The sequence below is a fragment of the Sciurus vulgaris genome (assembly GCF_902686455.1).
Source record: "Sciurus vulgaris genome assembly, chromosome: 16".
In the NCBI taxonomy this organism is placed as follows: Eukaryota; Metazoa; Chordata; class Mammalia; order Rodentia; family Sciuridae; genus Sciurus; species Sciurus vulgaris.
This window is the reverse complement of record NC_136477.1, coordinates 49,094,036-49,120,421: the sequence shown is the minus strand read 5'-3', so window position 1 is coordinate 49,120,421 and position 26,386 is coordinate 49,094,036. Positions and strand designations below refer to the sequence as shown.

Sequence of the window (26,386 nt, the reverse complement as noted above, 5' to 3'; positions counted from 1 at the left end):
TCTCTGTGCTTCAGAGACTATGTTTTAAAACTTTTTAAATAATAGATGCAAGGGCTTAGATCCATGACTGGCACATACCACCTAAATTTATTGAGCACGTATGACTGCTGTTACAGTATTTAAAAAGAGTTACAACGTGCCAGGCTTGACACCAGAGTTATAGTAAGAGACAAGACATCCACTCTGCGCCTTAGACATCCCCTCTCCAATTTTTTTGTACTAAAATTAATCTCTCTTCCAAATATAAAATACAGCATAGAAAATGTAAACGGAAACACTTATACTTTTTGTTCCTCCCTGTTTTTGTCGACTCCACCTAAAGAGGCGTTTCTCTGAGGGTTCCCTGTGAAAATTCTGCGGACTACAAAACCGAGAAGCGCTGGCCTCTGCTACAGAGCAAAGGAAGCGCCTCGCTCCTGAAGCCCCGCCCCTTCTGAGCGCATCTGCCAGCATGTCCCATCCTGATTGGCTTACCATCCCAGCTCATCCCAACCCTGCATCCAATCGGTGCAGTGCTTGTTGAGCGGCAGCAGCAACCGTCGTACACAAGGGGCTCGTGCGGCCTGGACTGGAGCGGGTCGTCAGGCCATGAACTTGGGGTAAGCCGAGGCGTGGGAAGTGGCGGTCCGCGAAGAAGTGGGAGGCTGGATTAGCCCTCGGAGTCTTTCCCCGAGAACCTGCGGGAACGTCGCCGCCTGCAGCGCAGGGCCTAGCTCTTTGAGGTAGAGAGGTGCAAAAGGGATCGGTCGGCCTCTACGACCCCGCGGACCTCACTTCTCACTACACAACTCACTTCATAACATGGGAACTTCCCGTGACCTCGTTTCCTGCCCTTCCATTGCTTTCAGGTTGGGGAGGGAACAGATGGAGAGAGAAGGCTAAGAGACATTCCGGAGAGAAATTCTGACCCACGCCTCTGGTTCTCCGTCAGCTTGCCTTTGGAGTCTTGCAGAATAGTGGCGTTTTGGGTTAATTTAATGTCCTCCAGGCGAGGAACCAAGAGGCTTTTCAAGGAATTGTTTGTTGTCTTACCATTGCCTGGCACGTAACTGGTGCTCATTGAGGAGTGAGTTGTTGGATAATTTAAAAAGTCTGTAGTGGTTTTCATTGCTGGGAAGTTTAATGTTTCAGGAAGATAAACAGCAAACGATTCCGGGGGCTGGGGTTGTGGCTCAGTGGTAGAACGCTTGCCTGGCGTGTGTGCGGCCCTGGGTTCAATCTTCAGTACCGTATGTAAATAAATAAACGACCATTGACAACTAAAAATATGTATTAAAAAAAAACAAACGATTCCCGAGTTAACTGCATGTCGTTTAGCTAATGAATTAAGTTCTAGAATCTGGGGATTTAGAAGTAAATAAGACCGTCTGCCTGTGAAGGAGTTTACGGTGCAGTGCAGAACAGATACTTTCAATTTCATTCAAGGTCCTCCTCCCCCCCGCCCCGGGGAGCGGGAAGTGTCACCAACATAAACATGAACTGTTCATAACTCTAACAGAGAAACTTACAACCTACTTCTTCCAATATTTTGCCTTTAATAAGTAAGTTAATTTGATTTCCCCCACTTGAACCACATCGCAGATTTTCGCTTTTTTAAATTTTTTTATTTTTTTGCGGTGCTGGGGATCAAACCCAGGGCTTTGTGATTGCAAGGCAAACACTCTACCAACTGAACTATCTCCCCAGCCCCAGATTTTCGAATTTCTAATCAGAAATCCCAACTTCTGTCTCTAATTACTGGATTTAATTTTATCTCTTGGAATTCACTTTTGCCCTTGTTAATGTGCATTAGCGCTTTTGTTTCTGTTTTGTTTTCTCTTCCTAAGACAATAATGAATTACTGTAGGGACTACATTTTTGTTTTCAGATTTTTAAATTTAGGAACTTAACAGATATGCACATTTTGTTAGCAGTGCCTACTGTTACTTTATGCTCATGATTTTAACATGCCACATACATAGCAAAGTTCTTTGTAGATTTGTGATAATAACAAAAGAGTCACTAAAGGTGTATTGTTTGAAATATTCAAAATAAAGTGGAACTCCATGCTCAAGCAGTTACTAACCTTTGTGGCATTGTTATAGTCATTTTCAGGTGCTCCAGCACTCCACAGAATGTGTTAAACATGAGCTTGCCAGGAAAGGAATAGATGGTAGCTAAGGAGTTCTGGTAACAACATTTTTTTCAGCCAAGAGTTACTGAATTAATTTATTGCTTACCAATAACAAATAAGATTTCAGGTTAAAGATAACAAATTCTTGTATTATTGAGAAATCTCAAAGAAATTCTCCCTGTAGCTTTCTCTTGCATAGAAAAATATTTTAAAAGACTACCTGGAATTGTACAAGATTTTTATATAAATTCAATGACACAGGTTTACTTTTAAGGTTCAAATGAACATTTCTGGCTATTAAAATATTTCCACTTCTTAAAAATGACAACTTTCTTTTATGTTGCAGAGATGGTTTAAAGCTTGAGACTGAATTACTGGATGGAAAAACCAAGCTAATATTATCTCCATATGGTATGCTGTGTTCCTAGAAATCTAAAATGTTAACTTTTAAATTCCTAAAGTAAATTTATAGTATTTTATCAGACTTTTTGCTTATAATACAATGATATTTAAATGATACTTTGGAAAAACTGATCAACTGCTTCAAATTTACTTTTAGCCAAGTGTAGTCAGATTACATCAGTGTTTACTACTGTCATTATTTAGATTCACAAAAGTTAATGATTAATATATTTCATGTTATATTTATGTTCTTGGTATTTGCATGTAGCAAATATTTTTATTGCCTAATGAATAATATAGGTGAAATTTAAGTAATTTGTATTCACTGCATGTAAAAAAGGTGTTGCTTAAGAAAATTAAATTTATAGTAAGATATAGTTTCTAAAGTCATTTTTAGTATTAGTTTTTAAAGTCGGTAATTTGGTAGTTTCCTTCACCCCCAATCTGTTTATAGTTTTACCTTGAAAAGGTAACTGAAATAAACATAAATGAAATAGAAATAAATACTTGAACCACATTGTAAGAGTTGGATCACTCAGGCAGGCTTTAAAGTTAATACTTTTGGGGGTGATATTTCTATCTTAACATCTTAAACAATACTAATTAAAATTTTATAACTGCCTTTGCATGTTTTCGGTTGATAGTTTAGTAATTTTTTTTTCTTTTGTAGAACATAAATCAAAATTTTCTGTGAAGGTAAGCTAAATGACTTTGACCTACTTTCAAGTGCAAAATAAAGTTTTCTTTTCAATGGTTTGAAAATAATTCCTGGGAAATGTCAAAGTGTTCTTAGTGGTTTGGAAGGATGGCATAAAGTTATGAAGTTATTGTTCCTTTGTTTTCAGGGTGGTCCTTTCATGGAAATGAACTCCCCCACCCCAAGTTTAAAAGTTCAGTAGAATTCTCTTCTCTAGGTTAGTGCTATCTCATAAAGCTTTCTGCAATATGGAAATGTCACAAAGTGAGTTCTAGCTCATATGGTGGCCACTAACCATGTGGAGATTGAGCATTTGAAATGTGACTTGTATAACAAAGGGACTGCATTTCTAATTTTAATTAATTTTAAGTTAAATTTAGTAGCTACTTCACTAAACAGCGTCATTCTAGAGATATGTAAAAATAGATATTCAAACTTCAAAGCAAAATCTTTTTCTTTTCATACTCAAATTCCATTTGTCCATACAAGAAAGAAAATTTGAATCACAAATTTTTATATCTCTTTTAAAAGATTAGATACGAACTTAATAGTGATCTTTCTTTCAAATTATTTTCCTTCATCATGAACCCACTGTGCCTTTTCCTACAGAATACATAACCACTTTGAAATTTTTTTGTTTTCCCCTATTGCTGCTACTTGTTTTTCTGTTTTTAGATAAACATTAGCAGGAATTTCTCCTCTTCCATAATTTACTGTTGCCCTTTTTTCCCCTTTACCTTTGCAGTATCTTAAAGCTTTAGCTTATTTATGGATAGAACCCAGTTTGGATGATGTAGCAGTTTTCCCTACAACTCTGAACCCTTTATGGCTGTGTTATTTCTTCCAGGTTTAATCAAGATGAAGTTTCTTCAGTACACAGCAGATTAATCATTTGATAAATAGGTGATTCCACAGGCTATATATAACCAGTTTTTCTATACATGCATGTATTAGTCTGCCCCTTTTCTATGGTTTCATTTTCTGATGGGTCAGTTATTTGTGTCAACTGTTTTGAAAATATTAAATGGAAAATTCCAGAAATAATTCATAAGTTTTTAGAATGTGCACCATTTTGAACAGTGTGATGAAATCTCACTGTCTTGCCTGGGGTATGATCATCCCTTTGTCCAGCGTATCCATGCCTACTATTTAGTAGTCTTCTTGGTTATGATATTAACTATTGAGGTATCCTGATGCTTATACAGGGGATTCGATCTTATTTGCAGTTTCAGTTAGCCACTGGGAGTCTGAGAATGTTTCACCTATGGATAATGGGGACTACTGTGTAGTATTTAATTATATACTTTGTGTACTCCTTTAACCACAATTACATATGGTCTGTTTCCTGTCTGTTCCCTTACAAAATATTGCAAGTAACTACTTTTGTTTGAGTCACATTAACAAATATAGTGGCTTTTTTCAAGCTCCTAGATATGAAAAGTTACTTGTAATGATTGATTTCTTTCTTCCCCAAGCCTCTGTTCCCTTTCACATGTCCCTACTTCCTATTGATGTCCTTAGATTTGCTATAGTTGCCACATTTGTAAAGACATTTAATTGTATTTTTAACCAATTCAATGTCTGTAAATCCCCTTTTAAGCCTATAATAAAGTTACTAGTCTTAGACTTTTAATAAAATCATTACAAAATTCTGTCAGTTGTCTAGGGGTATTTTAGGGCTTTGTTTTGTTTGTTTTTAATGAATAATGTGTTCTCATTTGTTGTTTATCTTAAGTACTGTCTTAAATTGGGTTCCTCCCTGTTGACACAACTCTTCTATATTGATTGTTTTCAAGGAGATTCTTTTTCCCATAGTTAGAGGTTGCAGCTATCCTCTTCCTTCCTGTTTTGCTCTTCACCCGGAGACACGCATCAAACTCAGTAGTACTTGTCTTTTTTGTTTGTTTTTTTAAATTTCCCAAGTGTTAAAGTTCTACAGATATATGTTGCATTTTCTTTTCTGTAAATTATTCATGAGTGCTTTCTGCATAGTGTTTTTCTTCTACTGAGGTAAACTGAGTTACTATAACACCTACAGTTTTCTGTTTTCCCCATTCCTCATAGGTTGAATTACTGTCATCTCCAGTGTGTTCTTTAAACACAGCTGAACTATATGTCATCATCATCAAGTATAACACGTGTGGTCAGAGTGCTTTCCTAATTCTAGCAAATTCTCTCCTGCATTTTTCTTTAATCTTCAGTAATGAATATGATGATGAATATGATGGTTACCAGCCTAATTTCTTATGCTTATTGGAAGAGAAATAAACGAACTAGAAATGATACAGTGTTGTAAGTAATTTATAAAAATAATGGTCCCTAAAACTCTTAAAGTGTTCTCAAAAACATGAAAAAGTTTTTTGACCACATGTGGTCATACACACCTATAGTCTCAGCTACTGGGGAGGCTGAGGTAGGAGGATTGCTAGAGCCCACAAGTTCAAGACCAGCCTGAGCAATGTAGGACTTTATGTTCCTCTAAACAAAGAAAAAAAATTTTATGGATATTTCCTCATGGGAGAAATATACATATATACTTAAGAGTTTGTATAACAGTGTGAGGTAGCATGTTCTGTATTTTAAAATGCTACTTTTCTTGGATTCCTTGTGTCAGATCCTGATCTCATTATAGACTGTGAAGTCATCCAGTAATAAGTGAATGCATTGGACATTGTCTTTATAATATGAAAAATACTGATGAAATTAAAGTAGGTAAAGCAATATGCTATATAAAAATGTTTTATGACATAAAGGCTTGTTTGAGCAATTAGAATGCATCTCGTCTGGTAAACACTTTGGAAATTATTTTGGCTAGGTTGCCTTTTCTTATTTAGTGACCCACATGTAATTGAATATTTGGAAGTTCATAATGTTTTGTTACTTCCCTTCATTGTTCCTGTTAGCTGTAAGCTACAAATAATGTTCATAATTGAGCTTAATATATACTAATCACATGCCAGGTCATTACTTTTTTTATATATAAGTATTTTTAGAGGGTTTTTTTTCTGTATATTATTTCTTATGTAACCAGAATGTGGCAAAATAATTCTAGTTAAATTAGTAGATTTTCATTTAACAGATATTTACTATAAATTTGAATGTAGGACTCCATTCTTGGCTCTATTTGTTCTCAGACTGAGAGAAAAAAAAAAAAAAAAAAAAAAAAAACCAACTTTGTGGGCTGGGGTTGTGGCTCAGTGGTAGAGTGCTTGCCTAGCTTGTGTGAGGCTCTGGGTTCTATTCTCAGCACCTCATATAAATAAAGATTCATCTATAACTAAAAATATATATATATTTTTTAAAAAGTCCCTGTTTTCTAGAATGAGTATCAGGTAAATAACTGTATAATTAAAAGTAGAATAAAGCCATGCTATAGTAGTATGAAAAGGAGAAAACACTGGAAAGAGCAGTGCTTTCTAGTTTGGGGAAACCAGGGAATGCCTCATAAATGAGTTGACACTGTAATTAGAACTGAAAAGATGAGGGAGAATTTGTAGTTCAAGAAGTTGGGAATGTATTCCAAGCTTAAAGAAAATAGCAAGCAGAGTACCAAGTTACAAAGCACAAGAAGAATGCGGTGAATAGTATTTACCTCTGGGAAACGTAGAACGTAAAGCTTAAGGGAGTTATAGTCATTGAAGAGTCTGAATGGATGCTCAAGGACTTTGGTTGGCATGAAGGAAGCTTTTAAAGAATTTTTGATGAGGGGACTAGATACGATCTAATTTGTGTTTTTAGGACAGGACTTCAGGCAGTTCTATGAAGGACAGATTATCATTATCAATTAACAGGAAGACCAGTTAATTATCAGTCCAGGGAGAGTCGAATAAGGCCCTGAACTTGTATAGTAGTTAAAAGATGAAAAAAAAAATAAGAAGAAATGAGAGGATTTCAAAATATGTTAAGAAAATATGCTTTATTTAGCAGTTTGATTGAGATAAAACTGTTTAGAGATCCAAAATGCTCAACTATTACCCAGAAAATGCTCATGTGTCAAAAGAAGGGCAAGGTAAATAGAAGCTGTGGTACTTGGAGACTGAGGTGGTATGATTCAGCTATCTAGGCTAGATGTAGTCTACTGATAATTTGACCCACACAGTGACTTTTTTTTTCCTAAAAACTAGAATGATTTGCCAGTGCCTGAAAATTTAATGTATGATCTAGCATTCTTGATTCTCCAGGAATAATGATGGTCTCACAACTAGACTCAGATTGATGTTTGCCTGTATAGACAGGTTCTGAGTGGTGACTCTCTCCTCTAGTGCTCTTCAGTTCTTCCCAGATCCCCTCTAGTCTAATTCATGATAGGCATTTGAGTTGGTTATACTAAAATATCTGCAGGGATTAAAAGGGTAAAAATGGCATTTTAGATTGATATATTGTTATCAAAAACATAAGGCCAGGAATAAACATGATGAGTTGAGGTGAAGTAGATAATAAAGAGATCTTGTGGCTGATTCAGCAGGTACAGTTTGAAAAGTAGGGTGAGATGAGATTAGCCAATTGGTCAGCATGTTTGTATATTGTGGAGTTTCTTGAAAGACAAGGGAAATTTGGATATGATAAATCAGATGAAAACTCTTATGGCATTCTAATTGACTCTTTGACAGCAAGGATCTCGTCTTACTCATTTTTATATCAACAACACTTTTTTCATAGTGTGAGCACATGAAAAAACATTTGACTCATTTCAGGTTAGTGGATTAAATGGAGGATAGAGGAGATGGGTAGAATGTAATCTAGTAGAGGTGACAAAAATCTTAACATAGGCTTGTCATCATGTAAATGAAGAGAAAAAGATACTTGGAAGAAGAAACAGTGTTTGCTGATAAGATAAAGAAGACCCTGTAGGAAGAGGGTCAAAGGTGACTTCATGGTTAATGGCCTGAGATTAGAAAAACAATGCCACAGAAATGGAATATTTTTGGGAAAGGGAGCTAATTTAGGGGCAAGAGATAAAGAATTCAGTGGGGCAAATGATATAGTTGAATGTATTCAAGCAAAATGTATTGAACACTTATTCTCTTTCACCTGTTCTAGGTACTGGGGATACAGGAGTAAATAAAACAGACAAGTCTCCGCCCTGTGGAGTTTACTTTAGGAAGGTGTGAGATGGGCAGACTCGGAGCAAAATATTTCTAGACAAAATATGTTATGGGGTAAAAACAGGAATACCAGTTAGAAGGCTTTATTCAGGTGAGAACTGGAGCAGAATAACGAGGGATGTTGAGGTGGTCAGATTCAGGATATATTTTGAAGATGCAACAATACAGTGTTTGATCACAATTTAAATGTGGCTTATGATAGAGGAGTTGAGTATGCAAACCTAAGTAACAGATGGCAAAGTAACAGATGGGGAGGAAGTTATTTAGGGGCAAAAGGCAAATGAGTTCAGTTTTGGACATGCTAATTTTGAATGTCTATTAGAGAAACCCAGTGGAAGTGTTGGATAGGTTATCTAGAACCTGGAGTTAAGGGAGCAGAATGTGTAAGGATACAGACTTGGAGTCATCAACATGGATAATATTTAGAGTCAGAAAAGTAAATAAAATGACCAGTTAAATGAAGGAGCAGGACTGACCCCATGGGCACTTGAACTTTAATAAGAGTTCTGTGAGAAGAGAAACTAGTAAAGACTAACAAGGAGCAGTGACATAAGTCTGAAGAACCAAAATTACGGAGTCCTGGAAATGAAGAAAAGGTTTCAAAATGGAAAGAATAATCATCTACATCAAATACAGCTCATAGGTCAAGTAAAATGAGGATTTGAGAATGCGTTACTAGACTTAGCAATGTAGAAGTTATTAGTGACCTTAAGGAGTTTTGGTGGTGTGGTGTGATATGGGTGAAAGCCTGACTGAAATGGGTTTATAGGAGATGAAAGAGAAAATGGGATCAAGAATTTAATTGCTTACTGCAGCTCCAGGCTTTTTTTTTTTTTTTTTTTTTTTTTGGAGACAGGGTATTGCCATGTTGCCCAAGCTGGACTAGAACTTGAAATCCTCCAGTCTCAGGAGGCTGAGTAGCTGGAATTACACATGTGTGCCACCACGCCTGGCAAGAGTTTTTTTAAGATGGTAAAATAATAGCATGCTAGTTGTGATGTAGCAGAAAAGAAAAAGTCATGATTCCGAAGACAGTTAAGAATTGCTAGAGAGAAATCCTTAAGAAAAAGAGAAGTTATGGGATTGTATACAACAAGAGGATAAGTAGTTTGTATGGGTACAGATGCTGCTAAAGATTTGGCAATCAAAACAAAGTTTTCTTCTGAATACTTCTGTAAGTTTCTGGTGAAATATTAAACAAGATCTTCACCTGAGAATGAGGATGGGAAAGAAAATGTTTGGGTTGAATAATTACTAAGAGAGAGAGGAAATATATGACTGCCAGGCAGTATTAAGAACTCATTTGATATTCGTGGTTGAGTTTAAGATGAAACCAATAAGCATGACTGTTGTTTTTCTGTTTATGCAGTTATAGAGTAGGTAAAGGGTTGGATTTCACTGGAATTAGGATCTGCTGAATGTGTGTGACAGCAGCAAAGAGTAAAGAATGGAAAACATGATTTGAGTTGATTTGTGGAATTTAGCATTGTTAAAGAAGGAAATGAGAGCAAGAGGGAGGTAGTAGAATTAACAGATTGTAGATCTCTGCACAGTTAAAGAATTTTTGGAACTGGGATATGGGAAGAAGAGAACTGGGGAAAAATAGGAGGTGGTAGTCCTTAACCAGCACTTGAAATTGAGATTAAGGGGGGTTTGCAGTTTTGGGTAGTTCCCTGGTCAGTGTTAGATGGTATTCGTGGAAGTGAGGAGTTGTGATAGCTTGGAGAAGAGCAGTATAGGAACAGAGTTTGAGGAAATGAAAAGGATATTAGAATAATATGGATATGAAAGCACCACTAATTAAGACAGGAGTTGTATTAGATGGTTGACCAACAAGCTAAAATAGGTCAAGGAATAAGGGCTAGTGACCTGTGGATCTATAGATGGCATGCAAAGAAAAATAGTATGGGTGGTATAATTTAATAACATGAAATCCAAAGCTGGAGTAGAATGGAGATGTAACAAATAAAAGTTCACCTCTATTCTTCATTATCCAGAAATGATAATTTCTAGTTATTGATGAAACTTTCAGGTGAAGATTTGCAATGTTAAAAACTAATTCCTTATGGCTTTGTCATTTAACTAAATAGTAAAATGAAAAGTTTAGAGGATTCGTTTATCGCAGATCATGTAAATAAAGTTAACTGTTGATTTTCCAAAGACAGTTAAAAAAATAAGCTTCTGGTGTTTTAACAGATGGGAAATAAGACCAAGATTGCAAAATGCCCTTTAAGAACAAAACAAACTGGACATATTATAAAATCACAAAATACTTGTATTGGGAGTGGAAAACTTTTCCAAAAGAAGACAGTTGGTTCGGGAACTTCACAGGCAACAGGTGAAAAATATAGAATGATACTTTCACCCACTAAGGATTTATGTAAGCAGTATGCAGATAAAGACTATCTTTCTTCCCCAAAAGAGAATCCACCTGCAACTCCTAATATACAGAAGACTAGAAACACCATAAATATATCTCTAGTAGACAAACAGAAGTCTCAGAAGAAGCACATCACAGTTGAAAACATGAACAGTGGTTTGGTGTGTCTAACACAAGACCAACTACAACAGATTTTGATGAGTGTAAACCAAGGAAATGGATCTGTTTCCCTGACTGAGAATGGAAAAGGGGAAGAAACAAGTAAGATTTTTCTTGAATTTTTACTGATTATTTTCTCAACATTTGCTTCAGAATTTCACTAATTGGTTATTATGTAAGCTCCTTTTGAATTCAAATTTAACATGTACCATCTTAATTATTCTTTTACAGAACTTTAATGTGCAAAATTACTTTGATAATTATATGCTATGATTAAAAAAAAAAACTTTTGTACTTATTTTAGAATTTATGAGACTTCACTTACATTTAAAATAACTATATAAAATAGTTTTGGAGCTGAAGAAATAGCTCCTTTTGGAGAGCGCTCGCCTAGCATGTGCAAGGACCGTGGTTCGAATCCCCGGCCGCTCAAATGAGAAGAAAAAAAAAAAACCACAAAATAGTTTAAAACAAAACCCTGTGTGATATTTCTAGTGAAAATTAAAGGAACTTTAAGTGTGAAGGTTTGACTTTGAGTTGTTGCTGAAAAACATTGCTTTCCCTGGCCCCTTTATTTGCTCTTCATGTCCCTTAGTTCATGCCAAGGATTGGCAGTACTGTTTTTTTTTAACCAGTGTAAAACACAGACTTAAAATGAATACTGGAGTGTTACAAGCCCTGTTTCACAAGTCAGGGTGTTGTGTTATGTTTTTAAGTTCTTTTTTTTTTTTTTTTTTTTTTGCGGTGCTGGGGATCGAAGCCAGGGCCTTGTGCATACAAGGCAAGCACTCTACCGACTGAGCAATCTCCCCAGCCCATGTTATGTTTTTAAAGCCTTCTAATTTCAGCTTTGAGCTAAGAATTGTGACTATGAAGGTAATAGAAATACCATTAAAATTTTATCAGGCAATAATGAAATAAAGTAAAATTAGCAATACCTGTGGATAAGACATCACAACTAGTTTGGAGACCACACAACTCCTATACACTTGTATGACATTCATGGTGGAGTCATTTACCTCCTCTTGGTCTAGATTATTTGTAAGATGAGAGAACCCGATTGTGTCTTTAAGGCTAAAATTCTAGCTCAGTAGCGACTTAATAGGCATCAGACATATCAACAAAGTTAAAAGCATATTTTACCTAATCATGTAATGGCTTGCCTCTTAGGCATGCTTTCTCTTCACTGAAAGAACTAGCACATTCAGGAGGAATTTTTCAGCCAAGATATAACCCTTCCATAAAACCTTTTGTTATTAGCTATTGTAGCTGAGCCATAGAGACAAACATTCATGAAAAAGTTTTCTGCTGATTTTACAGCTAAATGAGAAAAATAAGTTCAGAGTAATGAATTTTAATTGCATTTATTCCCTTTTAGGTTACAATTTTATGTTTTTTCTATTATTTGTGAAAGTATGTTTACAGGAGTAAGCAGAGATTTATTTTTCTTTGTTTGCTCACTTGTTTTCCTGTTTGATACAAAAAGTTCTATGGCATTGGCCATGAATAAGCCATTTCATCTCTGGGCCTCAGTATCCCTTTTTTGGATAGATACCCATCTCAAAGATTGTTGTGAGTTAAGTTAAATAATGTAAAAACTGTTTTGTTTTCTAACTGTGTAGCAGTATTCCAGGATAAGGTATTGCACTAACTCTAATTTAGTGATAATTTTAAAACATGCATTTTGACTTCCTAGGTCAGGAGAATGTGCATTTGAACAATATTCCCAATCAGCCAGAGGACAAGAACATTATGGGATTACTCCAAAAATATGAGGCTTTTTCATCTATTCCAGATGAAAATAAATATGTCTTAAATAAAAATCAGGAAGCATCTAAACAATATGAGCGGAAAATTGCCATGTATGTAACTCATATCTACTGTTATGGGATCATCTTGGGAATATGGTTTTGCTTTACTTCCAAGAGAAATATTTACCCTGAAGACTTAGAGCTATTTAAAAGCTTATTGCCTTATTTTTATGGAGCCAGTCATGTAAAAACCTATAATGATGTCTCTTGGTTTTGTTTTTAATTTTTTGTTATGTATTACATTAGAGAGAATGAATGGAAACCAGCCGATATATTCAGTACTCTGGGGGAAAGAGAACGTGATAGAAGTTTGTTAGAAGCGAAAAAAGCCCAGTGGAGGAAAGAATTAGGTAATTTTTGTACTTTTTATTGTAGGTTTGTTGGCCTATGAAATATAGAGTGAGGTTGAAGTATATCTTTTAGTATATTATCAAAAATCTTGTTTTGGGGTTGGGGTTGTGGCTCAGTGGTAGAACACTTGCCTAGCATGTGTGGGGCACTGGGTTTGATTCTCGGCACCACATAAAAATAAATAAAATAAAGGTCATTGACAACTGAAATAAAATTAGAAATATAAAAATCTTGTTTTATAACATTTCACATCTAGAGTAGTTTTCTACAAATGCAAAAGAAACTATGGTTTCACATGGCTTTAAGTTGTGTCTTTTCATTTGGTACTCTGTGGTGTGCACCAAAAGCATTAATGTCACTGGTATTCCTTTCATAGCCCTGGTAGCTCAAGAAAAGATTTCTAAACTTTCATATTTTTTGAGTATGGAAGTTCTATGGATTTACAGATGGTTTTATTTTAAAAGTTGTTAAAAACTCGATGTTTAAAATAATCAACATTCTATCCAAAAATAATAATGATATCAAACAATTTATTATAGATAGAAGCTTATTGCTTTCTGTCAGCCTGAGAATCTAATAACAAAAATTTATAATTTCAATTATGAAATTCTGTTAATTACTAAGAAATACCCATTACTACTTAGACTTAACTTAGGGTCCAGGTATTACAATTTGGCTTAACAGTTGGACTCCTTAGAAATAACTGTACTAAAGATATGAGATAAGCTACACCATCACTCAACTGGGAAATCTTGTGAGACAGTTACTAATGGTTAAGTAATTTAGCAAAAAAAAAAAAAAAAAAAAAAAAAAACAACAAAAAACAGAAAGAAAAAGACAAATAGGGAAGAATTGATGTTGAAAAGTAGGGTAACAAACGACTGAAGAAATTTGTGATAGCAGTATCAGAAGGTTTGGAGGTCTGTGTGTTTATATCACAATTTTGCCTTTAAATGTGTTCAGACTGGGCATGGGGACACACACCTATAATCCCAGCAGTTCAGGAGTCTGAGGCAGGAGAATTGCCAGTTGGAGACCTGCTTGGGTAACTTAGACCCTGTCTCAAAATAAAATATAAAGAGGGCTAAGGTGTAGTTCAGTGGTAGAGCACCCCTGGATTAAACTCTGAACACCACAGAAATAAATATATAAATAATTCTCTTTTAACACATTTAACTTACTAAATAACAATACCAAATTTCTGAAGTAAGATGGAACTACTAGAAGAAGTAACTGAAGTGTTTTATGCTTAATTATCATCTTAAATAATTCACTTTTTTTAACCTGATACTGTTTTAGAAAAGAGAATTTCTCTTTTTTAAATCATAAGAAATTATGAGAAATAATGACTAACATATTTACTTTGTGCCATATCCTAAACCAAAATAAGAACTAAGGTTTAGAGATGGTAAAAGCAGTTTGCCAATAGTCACATAGCTAGGACGTGGTTGAGCTTGAAGTTGACCCTAGGATTTCCTGCTTCAGAGTTCTAGCTTTTAATTCTCATGGTGATAACTGAATGAATGATACAGGAAAGTAGAACCTCAGAACACTTAACATAAAATAAGTTATTCTGAAAAAACATTCCATGTCAATAAATGTGGCAAAAAAAAAAAAAAAAAAAGACATTCTTATGTCCATTTGTGCCATACTTAAGTTTGGTTCTGATTAAAAGTTTTATTTCACATCCCTTGTGAGTTAATCTCTTACCTAAAAAAAAAAAAAAAAAAAATTTTTTTTTTTTATTAAATCTGTGTTGGAATCTGCAGTTTTAAGGTCATCATTTGTTTACACGATTCTTTTTTTACAGTTTTTATACATTTTTTAAAACAAGGACATTATTTACAGATGAACAGGTTGCTTTAAAGAAGAAAGAAAAAGAAGCCTCTGAAAAATGGAATGATTCTTGGAAAAAATCTGAAAGTGATAAAATATGGGAAAAGCTTCCAATTCTAGACCAGTCTAAGGTGAGAATATAAAAATCAAGCATTTCATTTGAATCTTAAAACATCTTTATTGCAATTTTTAAAATGCTAAGCAGTGTTTATATAATAAAAATTGTTTTAAAAACTCTTTTAAGGGAAAAAAATAACTTACTTGTTATGTAGTGTTTTAGGATAAGTTTAGTAAATTATGACCTGAACTAGTTTCCTACTGTTTGCATTCTGTAAATTGTCTTGCTGTGTTAGTTGGTGAGTGTAGAGGCCTTAGGCACCTCCTTTAGGCTCCTATAAAGGAGCACTGCAATTTTTTAAATGGCTCAAAAATCTACCACTATCCAAGTGATATCCACTATCAGCTTATCAAATCAGCTAAAAAAGTGTTTACGTATCAAAGATGAGTGTATACCAGATATCCTTCCCATAGTGCTTTTGTGATCTTTAAATTTTATCTATATTTAATTTTAGATAAAAAGCACCCTTGTTTTTCTTTATTTTTTCCTTCTGCTGGCTCTTCTTTCAGTCAGTTTCCTTGTCAGTTTTGGTGGTCCAGGCTGATGGGCCCTCATTACTTAGAGCTAGTCAGATTTTGGACTAAACCCTTTAGTGCTTGATTTCAGTATAAATGGTTTTCCTTAGAGTGATTCTAAGTTCTCCTTACTTTTAATTACAGATTAACTTTTACTGAGTGTATTATAGAGCTCCTTAAAGTAATTTACCATTTCTTTTTTACTTGTATAATCCCTTCTTCCTTGTGAACATTTATCTTTTAAGAAATATATTCTGAAAATAATGCAGTAACCTAAAAGGGTTGTTCTGATGGTAGAAATGTTTAGCACTGTGGCCTAATTGAGTAAATGTCTTGTAGATCAGTGCTGACTGGCCTACATGTTTTGATATATGTTGATAATTTGACATTAGCAAAAAGAAATCTGAATTGCATTTTTCTATTATCCCAAGTTACTTTTGACTATTAGATGTCTATAAATTAGTCTTGATAGAAATAATTGTGGAAAAATCCTGTAGTTCTGGGTGATAAAATATTTAAAGTGTGTGAAGTTTTGAAGTTGATTTATACAGATAAAAGTACAGGTTGAGCATCGTTTATCTGAAAATCCAAAATTTGAAGTGTTTCAACTTCTAAAACCTTTTGAGTACCACTTCAAAGCCACAAGGGACAATTCTACTCTGACTTCATGTGACAGGTCACAAAATGAAGGTGCACTAAAAAATATCCTATAAAATGACCTTCAGACTGTATATGGTGTATATGAGAGTTAATTTTGTGATGTGGATTGGGTCCCATCTCTTAAGTTCTCTCATATACAAAAATTCTGGTAGCATTTGAGATATTCAATATGTGTAATTAAAAGCAGAAACTAAAACTAACTTTCCATGAAGTTGGTAAGGATCAGTTGTTGACAAAAACAAAATCTTAGCAAGAAATGCTTACTAGATTAAATTGTGTAAATCAGTTTGGCAGATTTGTTGTAATAAAAGTAGTCAGAAGAGAGAATTGAACTTTAGTTGGTTTGATGATTGTTTAGGAAACAGTGCTGCTGGAGCATCCTTTTGGTGCTATGAAACAAGAACAGAGAAAATGGATTGAAGAGTTGAATAAACAAGCTGAAGATGACCAGGAAAGGAAAACAGAGGAAAAAACTACATTTTCTAAGGTAACTTAAGAGTTTTATGGCTATAAGGAAAAAATTAATTTGTCTTTAATCATATTAACTTACAAGCATCCTGACACTACTTGAATAAGACCAGAGTATTCAATTTCTACATTTGCCCATGTGAACCTGTGTTCATTGAATGCATCTAGAGTGATTTCACATAGCTTCTTATAAATTTAAATCTTTGACTTTCTCATATTTAATTACCAAGGTAGTTATTTAAATGTATAAGGAATCAAAACAATATGATTTTGTTACTTTTTGTGTTTATTTTGTTCAGTAGTGATTTTTAGAAATCACGTTGGGATGTCAGGATTTTGTGTTGGAATAATTGGGAAAATTCTCAGCAGTTCTTATCTGTCACAATTAGGGTGAGGAACATGACAGATGGGCAGTGCATTTTGATTCACTAAAGAGTCATCCTGGTTCTCGGTGTCACCTGTCCTCTTGGTCAACACACAAACAACCAGAATACTTCTGTGTCTCTCCTGATGCTCAGGAGCTGGCTGATATCAGTAGTGTTTATATACCTACAACTAGAAGCCAGGTTGAACCTGCAGAAGAGGAGCACATAGCAAGACCTGTTAGGGATGTGGCTGAGGCAAACAATCAGAAAACAAAGTAAGTGCATTATTTAGAATTTATTTATTTCTTTATGTATTTCTTTATTATTTTTATGTGGTGCTGGGGATTGAACCCAGTGCCTCACACACACTAGGCGAGTACTCTACCACTGAGCCATAACCCCACCCTCAAATATTTTGATTTTTAAGAAAATGTGTTTTAATAGAACTAATAATGTCTTAATTGGTTTCAGGCTTGCTTTTTTTTTTTTTTTAAATAGACATGGTTAGTATATGTATCCCAAGCAAAAATGATGTAGCTTGTTGAAACTATTTTTCGGGATTCTGAATAGCTTATGCATGTATCTTGTCAGCTTCCTTCGTTCTATGACTGCTCTCTTGGACCCAGCACAGATTGAGGAACGAGACAGACGGCGACAAAAACAATTAGAGCATCAGGTATTGTTTTGCAAAATATCATTGTTTGCCTTAATAAGTAGTAGAATGGCCAACATACACCTAAGTAGATGGAAACCAAAATTCTGGTATCAGCTTAGAGTACAGGTCCTGATCCAACCTGCAGTGAATCTTGTCTCTACCTCAACTGGCATTAAGTTGTAGAATTAAGCTTATGCTGAAAACCAGTCATACTACAGCCAGGTGCCTGCCTTGGAGTAGAGAAGGCCTTTAGTATGTAAGCTGTATATATGAATTTTTATTGTCTTGGGTTAGTCTTGGATATTTTTTCAATTTATTTCCCCAGAGTTCTGTTCAAGCTGAGAATTAGTTTCTTTGAAAGGGAACAATATGGGCAATTGAAGTAGAATTATCTTAACAGGTTAAGAAACCTGTTAGATAATGTAAGAGGCTAAGATTAAAATTCTTCCACTTTTCTCCCACGTGCAGAAGCTAGAGAGGAAAAAGGAAAAGAAAGTTTTGTGGGTGGGGGCCATGAAAAATCAAAGGGAGATCAGTAGAGGGAAAGGGACCAAAGGGAGGGAGGGTGGAGTGGTATTGGTCAAATTATATTGTTATAATGTATGCACGTACAAATATGCAACAACATATTTGCATATGTAAGTACATCATCATGTTCAACTATAATGCACCAATAAAAAAAAGTGAAGGAAAAGTGTGAAAACAAAATTCTTCCAGTTTTAGTCTAATAAAACGAATTCAGTGTCTGAATAATTTATTTTATCCTGAAATCAGAACTTTTTTTCAATTTGTTTAGTTTGTTTTCTGAGATGGTGTCTTGCTTTCTGGCTTTGAATTCCTGGGTTTAAGTGATTCTCCTGCCACAGCCTCCTGACTAATTGGGACTGTAGGTGCCACACCTTTGATATTTGAATGATTTGGTGTAGTTGATCTTATTCTTACTTGGTTCACAATTTATATAGCCTCTGCCATTTACCATACAGTATATTCAATACTGAGATTATTTCTTCAGTTTTTCTCTTTTCTTCTAATAGTGCTCTTGGGAATGAAGAAAAAGTACATAGAGCTTGAATGGACAAGTGGAAGATGAGAGAAATACATTACAAATTTGACATTTAACTTGACTTACATATATTTTTTTCTGTATACAGTACAAATGTTACAAATTTGACATTTAACTTGACTTATATTTTCTGTATACAGTACTGATAAAATTTATAGTTACCAAAGTATGTGATTTATGGATTTTTATTCATGGCAGTGACTTTATGTGATTTTATGACTAGAAAGCAATCACTGCTCAGGTAGAAGAGAAGCGCAGGAAGAAGCAGCTGGAAGAAGAGCAAAGAAAGAAGGAAGAAGAAGAAGAAGAGCGTCGCTTAGCACGGGAACGAGAAGAGATGCAGAAACAGTATGAAGAAGACATACTTAAGCAAAAACAAAAAGAAGTACATATTTATATTTAAACTCGACATTTTAGAATAAAAAGGTTTTTTAAGAGGAAAATGACAGAATCTGAACATTAGTGTGTATTTTTAAAGTGAAGCTGTGTGGAGACAAAGTTTTGAATGAAGAAAAAAAAAAGGGAGAACCTTTATTTCATACAATATAGTTCTCAAATACTGTACTGCTTTGGCTTTTTCTTTCTGCTGAGGAGGTTAAGATAGTTAATATAGCATAAAGCTAAATTTAATTCATGTGCTTTTGATTTCTGAGTATTGATCATTACATGAATAATTCTAGGTATGAAAGAAATGATTGACCTTTCTATCCATATCATTTGTAAACATAAGCATATTTTGCAGTGATTGGCTGGGAATGAAGACAGGATTCCTGTGTTTAGTAAGAGCCTTTTAAAAAAGAGCAGATATCTGGTTGGCTAGGAGAACCCTTCTATTAAGTGACTGAGACAAAGTAGGTACGGGATGGTATTGAGTGCCACATATGTATGAGCTGACCTGACAAAGAGTAGATCATACAGTGACATTTGATTGTTAAAGATTTTAAGGAGAACACAGTCTACGTTTTCCTGTCTTTTTCCACTTGGCACCTTTCACTCCAAAGTTGGCTAGTAAGGTTCTGAAATCATTAGCTTGAATAGGCTGAGGCAGCTACCCCATATGATAACTACATATATATATACACACATGCATGAGAAAAAATATCATTTCCTTTACTCTAGCTATAAACACTGCTTTACCTTTTAGCATTCATTCTTAATCTTAATAGAACTATAAAATTTGACTATCAGTTTTAAATACTTTGAAAACCTGAAATGGGTGAAAAGTTTTTATATAGATGATTATATTTATTTAATATATTTATAGAAGAACGTTAAAATATACGCTCAAAAAAGGGCAGGAACTTTGCCCTATTGACTCTTCTAGTGTCTAGACCAGTACCTGACACTTGTGAAAAGCTTAGGAAATATTGAGAGAATAGTTAAGTTTTTACAAGTTTGATAATTTAAGAATTTTATGTTATTAATAGGAAATCATGACTCTCAAGACAAATGAGCTATTCCAAACAATGCAGAGAGCACAGGAGCTGGCACAGAGACTAAAACAAGAACAGAGAATCCGAGAATTAGCTCAAAAGGGACATGACACTTCTAGATTGATGAAAAATCTTGGTGGTAAGTGATTAATCAGAATTTTACTTACAATATTTTTGAAGATGATTTTAAGTACTTGACTGTTGATTAAGTATGTTTAAGGGAATTTCAGCTCTTAATCTAACTTTATAAATAGAAATGCTTATTTGGAAATCAAAAGTAGAACTAAAGATAATTTTTCAGTACCTTTCACATACCTCCTCCCCTCTGGCCTTTCCTCTTGCAATACTGGGATCAAACCAATAGCCTAGTGCTTGATAGGCACACACTGTGCCACTGAGCTGGATCACTGACCCTTCACATTTTCTTTTGTTGTTTACAGTAATGCTGTGACAGAGATCAAATGTGTACTTTGAACCCATTTTTACAAAGAAAACAACGGTGATTTCCCTAAATTCATTTAAGGATAAGAATATAAGTAACTCTAAGAAAATTTAAGCTAGTCTTTCTAATTTTTATTGTATTCTGATGTAAGCTAAAAGTTTTGTGTTTAGTTATTGCTGTGCTATACATAATTTACATAATTCCATTTGTTATTGGTGCTGGAGATTGCATCCAATGGTAAGAGCATTGAGCTTTTTCTCCAGCCCCCATACATAAAATTTTCTTATTTTAAGTGTCATTTTAAGATAATTTCTTTCTTTGTGCCAGTTGATACAATACAAATGGACTATAATGCATCCATTAACATTTCAAATTCAAGACATGACTCTGATGAAGCCAATGATAAAATGAACACATGTATCAATTCAACTTCTAAGAAGGATACTGGTGTGCAGACAGGTATACAGAAATTTTCATGTCTTAATATTTACTTAATGTCACAAAGCAATTATCAGTAATTTCCACTTAGTTTTAAAACTTAAAATCTTTTTAAGGAATCTAATATTTTATGATAGCTTTGAGATAGTCACATACCATAAAATTTATCCCTTTATGAGTGTTTTCTAGTATATTTATAGTTGTGTAGCCAGCATCACAATCAATTTTAGAACCTTTTTGTGACTGAAACCTGGTAACCCATTAATTCTCATAACCCATTTCCCCTCTCTTCCAGTTAACATTGTCTTGGATTATTTGCCTGTTCTGGACATTTCATATAATTGGAATCATACCATATATGGTCTTTTGTTGATGGCTTCTGACTAATCCTTTAAGGTTCATCAGTGTTGTAATACTACTTTGTTCCTTTTTATTGCTGAATGTCATCCCATTGTGTGGAAATAGATTTTGCTTATTCAAGATTTGATGGACACTTGGGTTCTTTACATTTTTTCTCTTACGAGTATGCTATTATGAACACTCTCAAGTTTTTTGTGTTTGTTTTTTCCAGTACTGGGTATTGACCCTAGGGACACTTTACCAGAGTTAAATGTCCAGTCCTTTGCAAAGTTACTGAGGATGGCCCTGAACTTGTGATCCACCAGCATGTCTCCCAAGTTGCTGGGCTTACAGATATGTGCTACTGTAACAAGCTCATGTTCAAGTTTTTGTGTGGTCATGTTTTCAGTTCAGTTCTCTTGGGAAAGAATAGAAATTACTGAGTTATGTGGTAACTCATGTTCGGCATTTTAAAAAACTACCTAACTGTCCTCCAAAGCAACTACGCCGTGTTAGGGTCTCACCAGTGATGCATGAAGGTTCCTGTTTTCTCCATATACTACCTACCACTTCACAACCACTAAAATGTTATTTTATGTGATTTTGGTTTGTATTTCCCCAGTGATGGATACTGAACATATTTTCATGTGCTGGTATTAATGAGGTAATATGGCAGTATCCATGCTGGTTATCATTCTAGCTCTCCATGCTTATTATGAATCCCTTTCAAACCTCTCCGTTTTTAAAATCTTTTTTTTTTTTTTTTAATGGTGGCTCAATATCTTGCCCAGTCTGGTCTTGGAACTCTTAGCAAGTAATCCTCTTGCTTCAGTCTTCTCAGTAAGTGGGACTAATAGGCACATGCTACTTTAAAAAAATTTCTAGGAAGCCATTTCACTAGTTTTACTAGGTAGCAGTGGATTTTCCTGTCATTACTGGTGGTCCCTGCAGACCTGTAGTAACTAAAGAAAGAGACAAACCAACTTGGCTGTTCATTTAGCTAGAATAATATATTATCTAATCTACTTTGGAGTTGGGATAACCTCAAACCCAAAGTGTCTTAAGGAAATTCTTGTAGTACTATTTACCATCAATTACTTTTGGACCCTACTTTAATATACTAGATTAAGCACATCATGTGAAGTGGATGATAATGATTTTATGTTGTCATGGGTGTGACTGGTGCCACTAACGCATACTTATGGTTAAAATGGAGATTTTAGAGAAATTGGGACCATTGTGCACTATTTGAGGAATGTTAAAAAAAAAAAGTTCTTCAAAAACTTACAAATAGAATTACCATCCAGCAATTGTACTTCTGGGTATACACGAAAAAACCCCTCTCAGGTGTTAGACATTGAATGTGTGTTCATAGCAGCATTATTCACCTTTCACCAAAAGGTTCACAGCAGCCCAATTGTGTATGCACAAAATGAACTAAATGAAGTCGTACAGTGAATATAGCATTAAGAACACGCCACTACATGGATGAACTTTGAGGACTTTAAGTGCATAAGTCAGTCATAAAATAAGTAACTATATAAGGTATCTAGAAGTCAATTTTTATAAACAGTAGTAGAATGGTGGTCGCCAGTGCAGGGGTGGTAATGAGTTTGCTGTTCAATGAGTTTAGACTTTCACTTTTGAAAATTAAGGTTTTCAGGGGGAGAAATGAGTAAACTGGTGAATTTTGGTATGTGTATTTTGTCACAATTTTAATTAAAAAAATTTTTTTAGATGACTTAACTACAGGTATATTCACCAATGCAGAATCATACAGTGAATATGTAAAGGAGAGGGAAGTCACAAATTGTTCATCTCCTGAGATTGCTGCAGAACTTAATGGACAATTTAAGACAGACAAGCAAGAATTAAGTAAGGAAAAAGCCAACTTGGAAAAAGAAAACAGTTTGTATAAGTGTAATGAGTTTATAAGACCAGACAAACAAAAAAACCACAAGAGATGTCCTAGAAGACCTGAATGGAATATAAATAAGCCTCTCAAAAGGTATGTTCCAGCATCAGAGAAGTATCCCATACAGCTTCAAAGACAGAGAGAAGAAAAAAAGGTAAGAAGACAGATGGAACTGCTTCATTTGGTAGAGAGAAATAATCCTGAACACCTCTCTCAAAATAGAGGCACATCATCAGAAGTTTATTCATCTCAACAAGAAACTGAATCACAGAGCAGGTGGCATCTAGTCAAAAAGGTAAAGCTCTTCTGTTGTAAAACAGTTCCCCAAAGGCATGTTTTGACAAGGCTGTTTGTCTGAAGAGCAGGAAATTTGCTTTATTTTGTTAGGGGTCGTCAGACTATATAGCCTGTGGAAAAGTCCACTGTGCTGCCAGTTTTTGTAAATAAGTTTTACAGGAACAACGGTCATGCTTATTCTTTTATGAACCATCACTGGCTTTATGATAGAGTAGTTGCACCAAAGACCACATGGCCCAAAAAGCTGAAAATATTTACTGCCTAGCCCTTAGAGAAGTTTACACTCAACTTCTGTAGATGAATTTTTATTCACACGCCCCTGGCTTAATTTGAAATTGTTGACTGGAAAAAAAAAAAAAAAACCTCACCAAATCTATGACATTGTCCGTATCTGTTGTTCATATATTCTCCATTAAAAGTGTCATGTATCCATCTTTCAGGAAGAAGAACCTATGAAAATTCATTCATTGAACAAGGAAAGGTATGTGGATTATTTCAATGCTATTTGATCCTTTCTGAGACAAAAAGGGGGTACAAAACATCCTCAAAATCTATGGGAGATTAGGCACATGTGTATATATGAAGATATGAAAAAGGTATGGCTTACAGGAGAGGGATAGAGATTATGGCTTACAGGAGAGGGATAGAGATTTAAGGATGGCATTTTAACTAGACTGGGTCTATGCAGGTATGTGTGTGACAGTTATTTAGTAAGCGGAGTTTTGATTTTCATCAGTGGACCAGGATTGAGTTGTTTAGAGAGAAACAGGAGGCCAGCAGCGATCCCTCCACCTTGTACTAGCGTACATATATCAAGCTATTCTATTGCCCTAACTATTTTTAAAAAACAGGTTTCAATCATCACCAGTTCCAGCAGTGAAAAACAGAACTCAACAAACTCAGACTAATACGTTACACTTACCACTAAAAAACAGTATCTATGAAAGAGAGAATCTGATCTCCAGAGGTGGTCAAACAGAATTATCATCAGGGATGTCTGAACCATCCCATTTTATTCCCTACGTTCGAACAAATGAGATCTATTACCTTGATCCAGATGCACCATTATCTAGGCCTTCAACCCAGGAGCCTCAATACCAAAATTCTCAGGGTAGGTATACCATCCCCTTCATTCTAATTTAATTCCTGAACTTAGTAAAATCTTAGTGTTCCCAGGATACAAATTAATTTAGCATATATAGTGTAGCATGGATGTGATTTTGTAAATTTTATCTTGCTTCATTCAGATTGTGACCATGTGTCTGACCACCATGTCAAGGATCCACTTCTTAATCCTAACTTATTGAAAAATAGGGAGCGACAGCAAGCAATCCTTAAGGGACTTTCAGAACTAAGACAGGTATGAGCTTTTTCACCAAGTCCAGATGTGGTGGGGAGCCCTGGATTTAGGCATAGCAATTTAAGAAGTTATTGCTGGTCCTGCAGAAACAGAAAATGGGATCTGCTTTCACATAGTAATATAAATCATTTTCCAATATGAAATCATTAAACAGTTCTTAAGACAATTTTATTCAATAAAAAACATACATTTAAACAGTAAGACAAAACAAATTATGCTTTGATCAATGCAAAATGAATGTATAGGAATGTATTGGCAATTTAAAACATTGATGGCTGAGAATAATTCAGTGTGAAATTACATGTATAACCTTTCTCCCAGACCATTTCTCCTTGTTCTTATAACTTACTTTTAAACCCATCCCTGGGGCTTTGGTCCCTACATTTCAAGTGCTGTGAAGGGGTAGTACTGAGGTCACTTTAAATGCTCGCTCAAATTAAAGATAACGAACATGTGAGGGTGGGTCTCATGCCCATTTTAAGAGCACTTGAGTGGAAAGGATTGGTTTTTTTGCTTACTACTACATAATATCCAAATGAAAAAAGACTAACAATTATTACTGGGGGTGAGGGAGATATCAAGCTTAAGCTATAGCCAAGTAACGATTTTATCCTGAGTTTAATACATAGTTTTCCAAGTAAATATAACAGGAGTTTTCAAAGCCGGCTACACACCTTACTAATGTATCAATGTGATTTCAGGGCCTTCTCCAGAAGCAAAAGGAGTTGGAAACTAATCTCATGCCTTTAGCTGCAAATCAAGAAGAGAATTTTAGTTCTTCGTTTTAAACCAATGTGCTCATTGCTCACTGTATTTTTCAAGTACCCTATTTTTCAAATGATTGTTAGAAACCTGTACATTATGTAGTAAAATGCTGGGTTTTTAAAAAATAAAAAATAAAAATATATATATATATATATACACACACACACACAATAAAAGCATACACTTTTTTGTAAAAGCTCAGTAAAAAAATCTTTACTGCTGTTAACAATCTGGGTGTTTTAACTTTTACTTACCTTAATAGTCTGGAGTTCCTGACCTGTAAATGTTCTTCCATGGCTTTTTATGTACCTTTATTTAAAAGTTCTCCTGCGGTACCAGAAGACTTAAAACATTTTTAGACTTTTTACTAAAATAACCCAGTTTAGGCTCCTGTGGAAGTCTGTTTCTCTAAATCCTGACATTTATTGTAGAAACTGCTGCAATTTTCAAAAATGTACAAGTTAGCATTAGTAAGGAGACCACAGATAAATTTAAAACCCCTTATCTAACTAACCTATTACCACCATATCTATCTCTTTAAATCCACTAGATTTAAAAAAGCTGGTTGATATTATAAGTCCTATGTACATAAGTATTAACTAAAGCTACACATCTTGAGGTACTGAGCCAAAAATCCTATAAATATTAATATATTTAACTGAAAAATGCTATACAAAAGCTCTTCAAAATAATTTATAT

At 34.7% G+C, this 26,386-nt stretch overlaps 1 protein-coding gene across 5 annotated transcripts; it reads left to right on the top strand.

The window, feature by feature from the left end:
* The first annotated feature begins 502 nt into the window (after window positions 1-502).
* On the top strand, window positions 503-26,313 carry CCDC66 (coiled-coil domain containing 66). Of its 5 annotated transcripts, XM_079116416.1 has the most exons (19): window positions 503-599; window positions 2,460-2,524; window positions 3,186-3,211; window positions 10,514-10,655; window positions 10,740-10,958; window positions 12,553-12,718; window positions 12,914-13,017; window positions 14,867-14,985; window positions 16,506-16,634; window positions 17,005-17,255; window positions 17,572-17,656; window positions 18,922-19,083; window positions 20,126-20,270; window positions 20,901-21,032; window positions 23,088-23,560; window positions 24,003-24,043; window positions 24,414-24,673; window positions 24,810-24,922; window positions 25,624-26,313. In XM_079116416.1, exons 1-19 carry the CDS (start codon window positions 589-591, stop codon window positions 25,708-25,710), a joined length of 2,730 nt encoding a protein of 909 aa, XP_078972542.1. In that variant the 5' UTR covers window positions 503-588; the 3' UTR covers window positions 25,711-26,313. The 5 variants fall into 5 exon arrangements, with proteins under 5 accessions (XP_078972542.1, XP_078972540.1, XP_078972544.1 ...); XM_079116414.1 differs by having other exon boundaries at window positions 10,514-10,958; XM_079116418.1 differs by lacking the exons at window positions 503-599; window positions 2,460-2,524; window positions 3,186-3,211 and adding an exon at window positions 3,409-3,429 and having other exon boundaries at window positions 10,514-10,958.
* The last annotated feature ends 73 nt before the right edge of the window (window positions 26,314-26,386 follow it).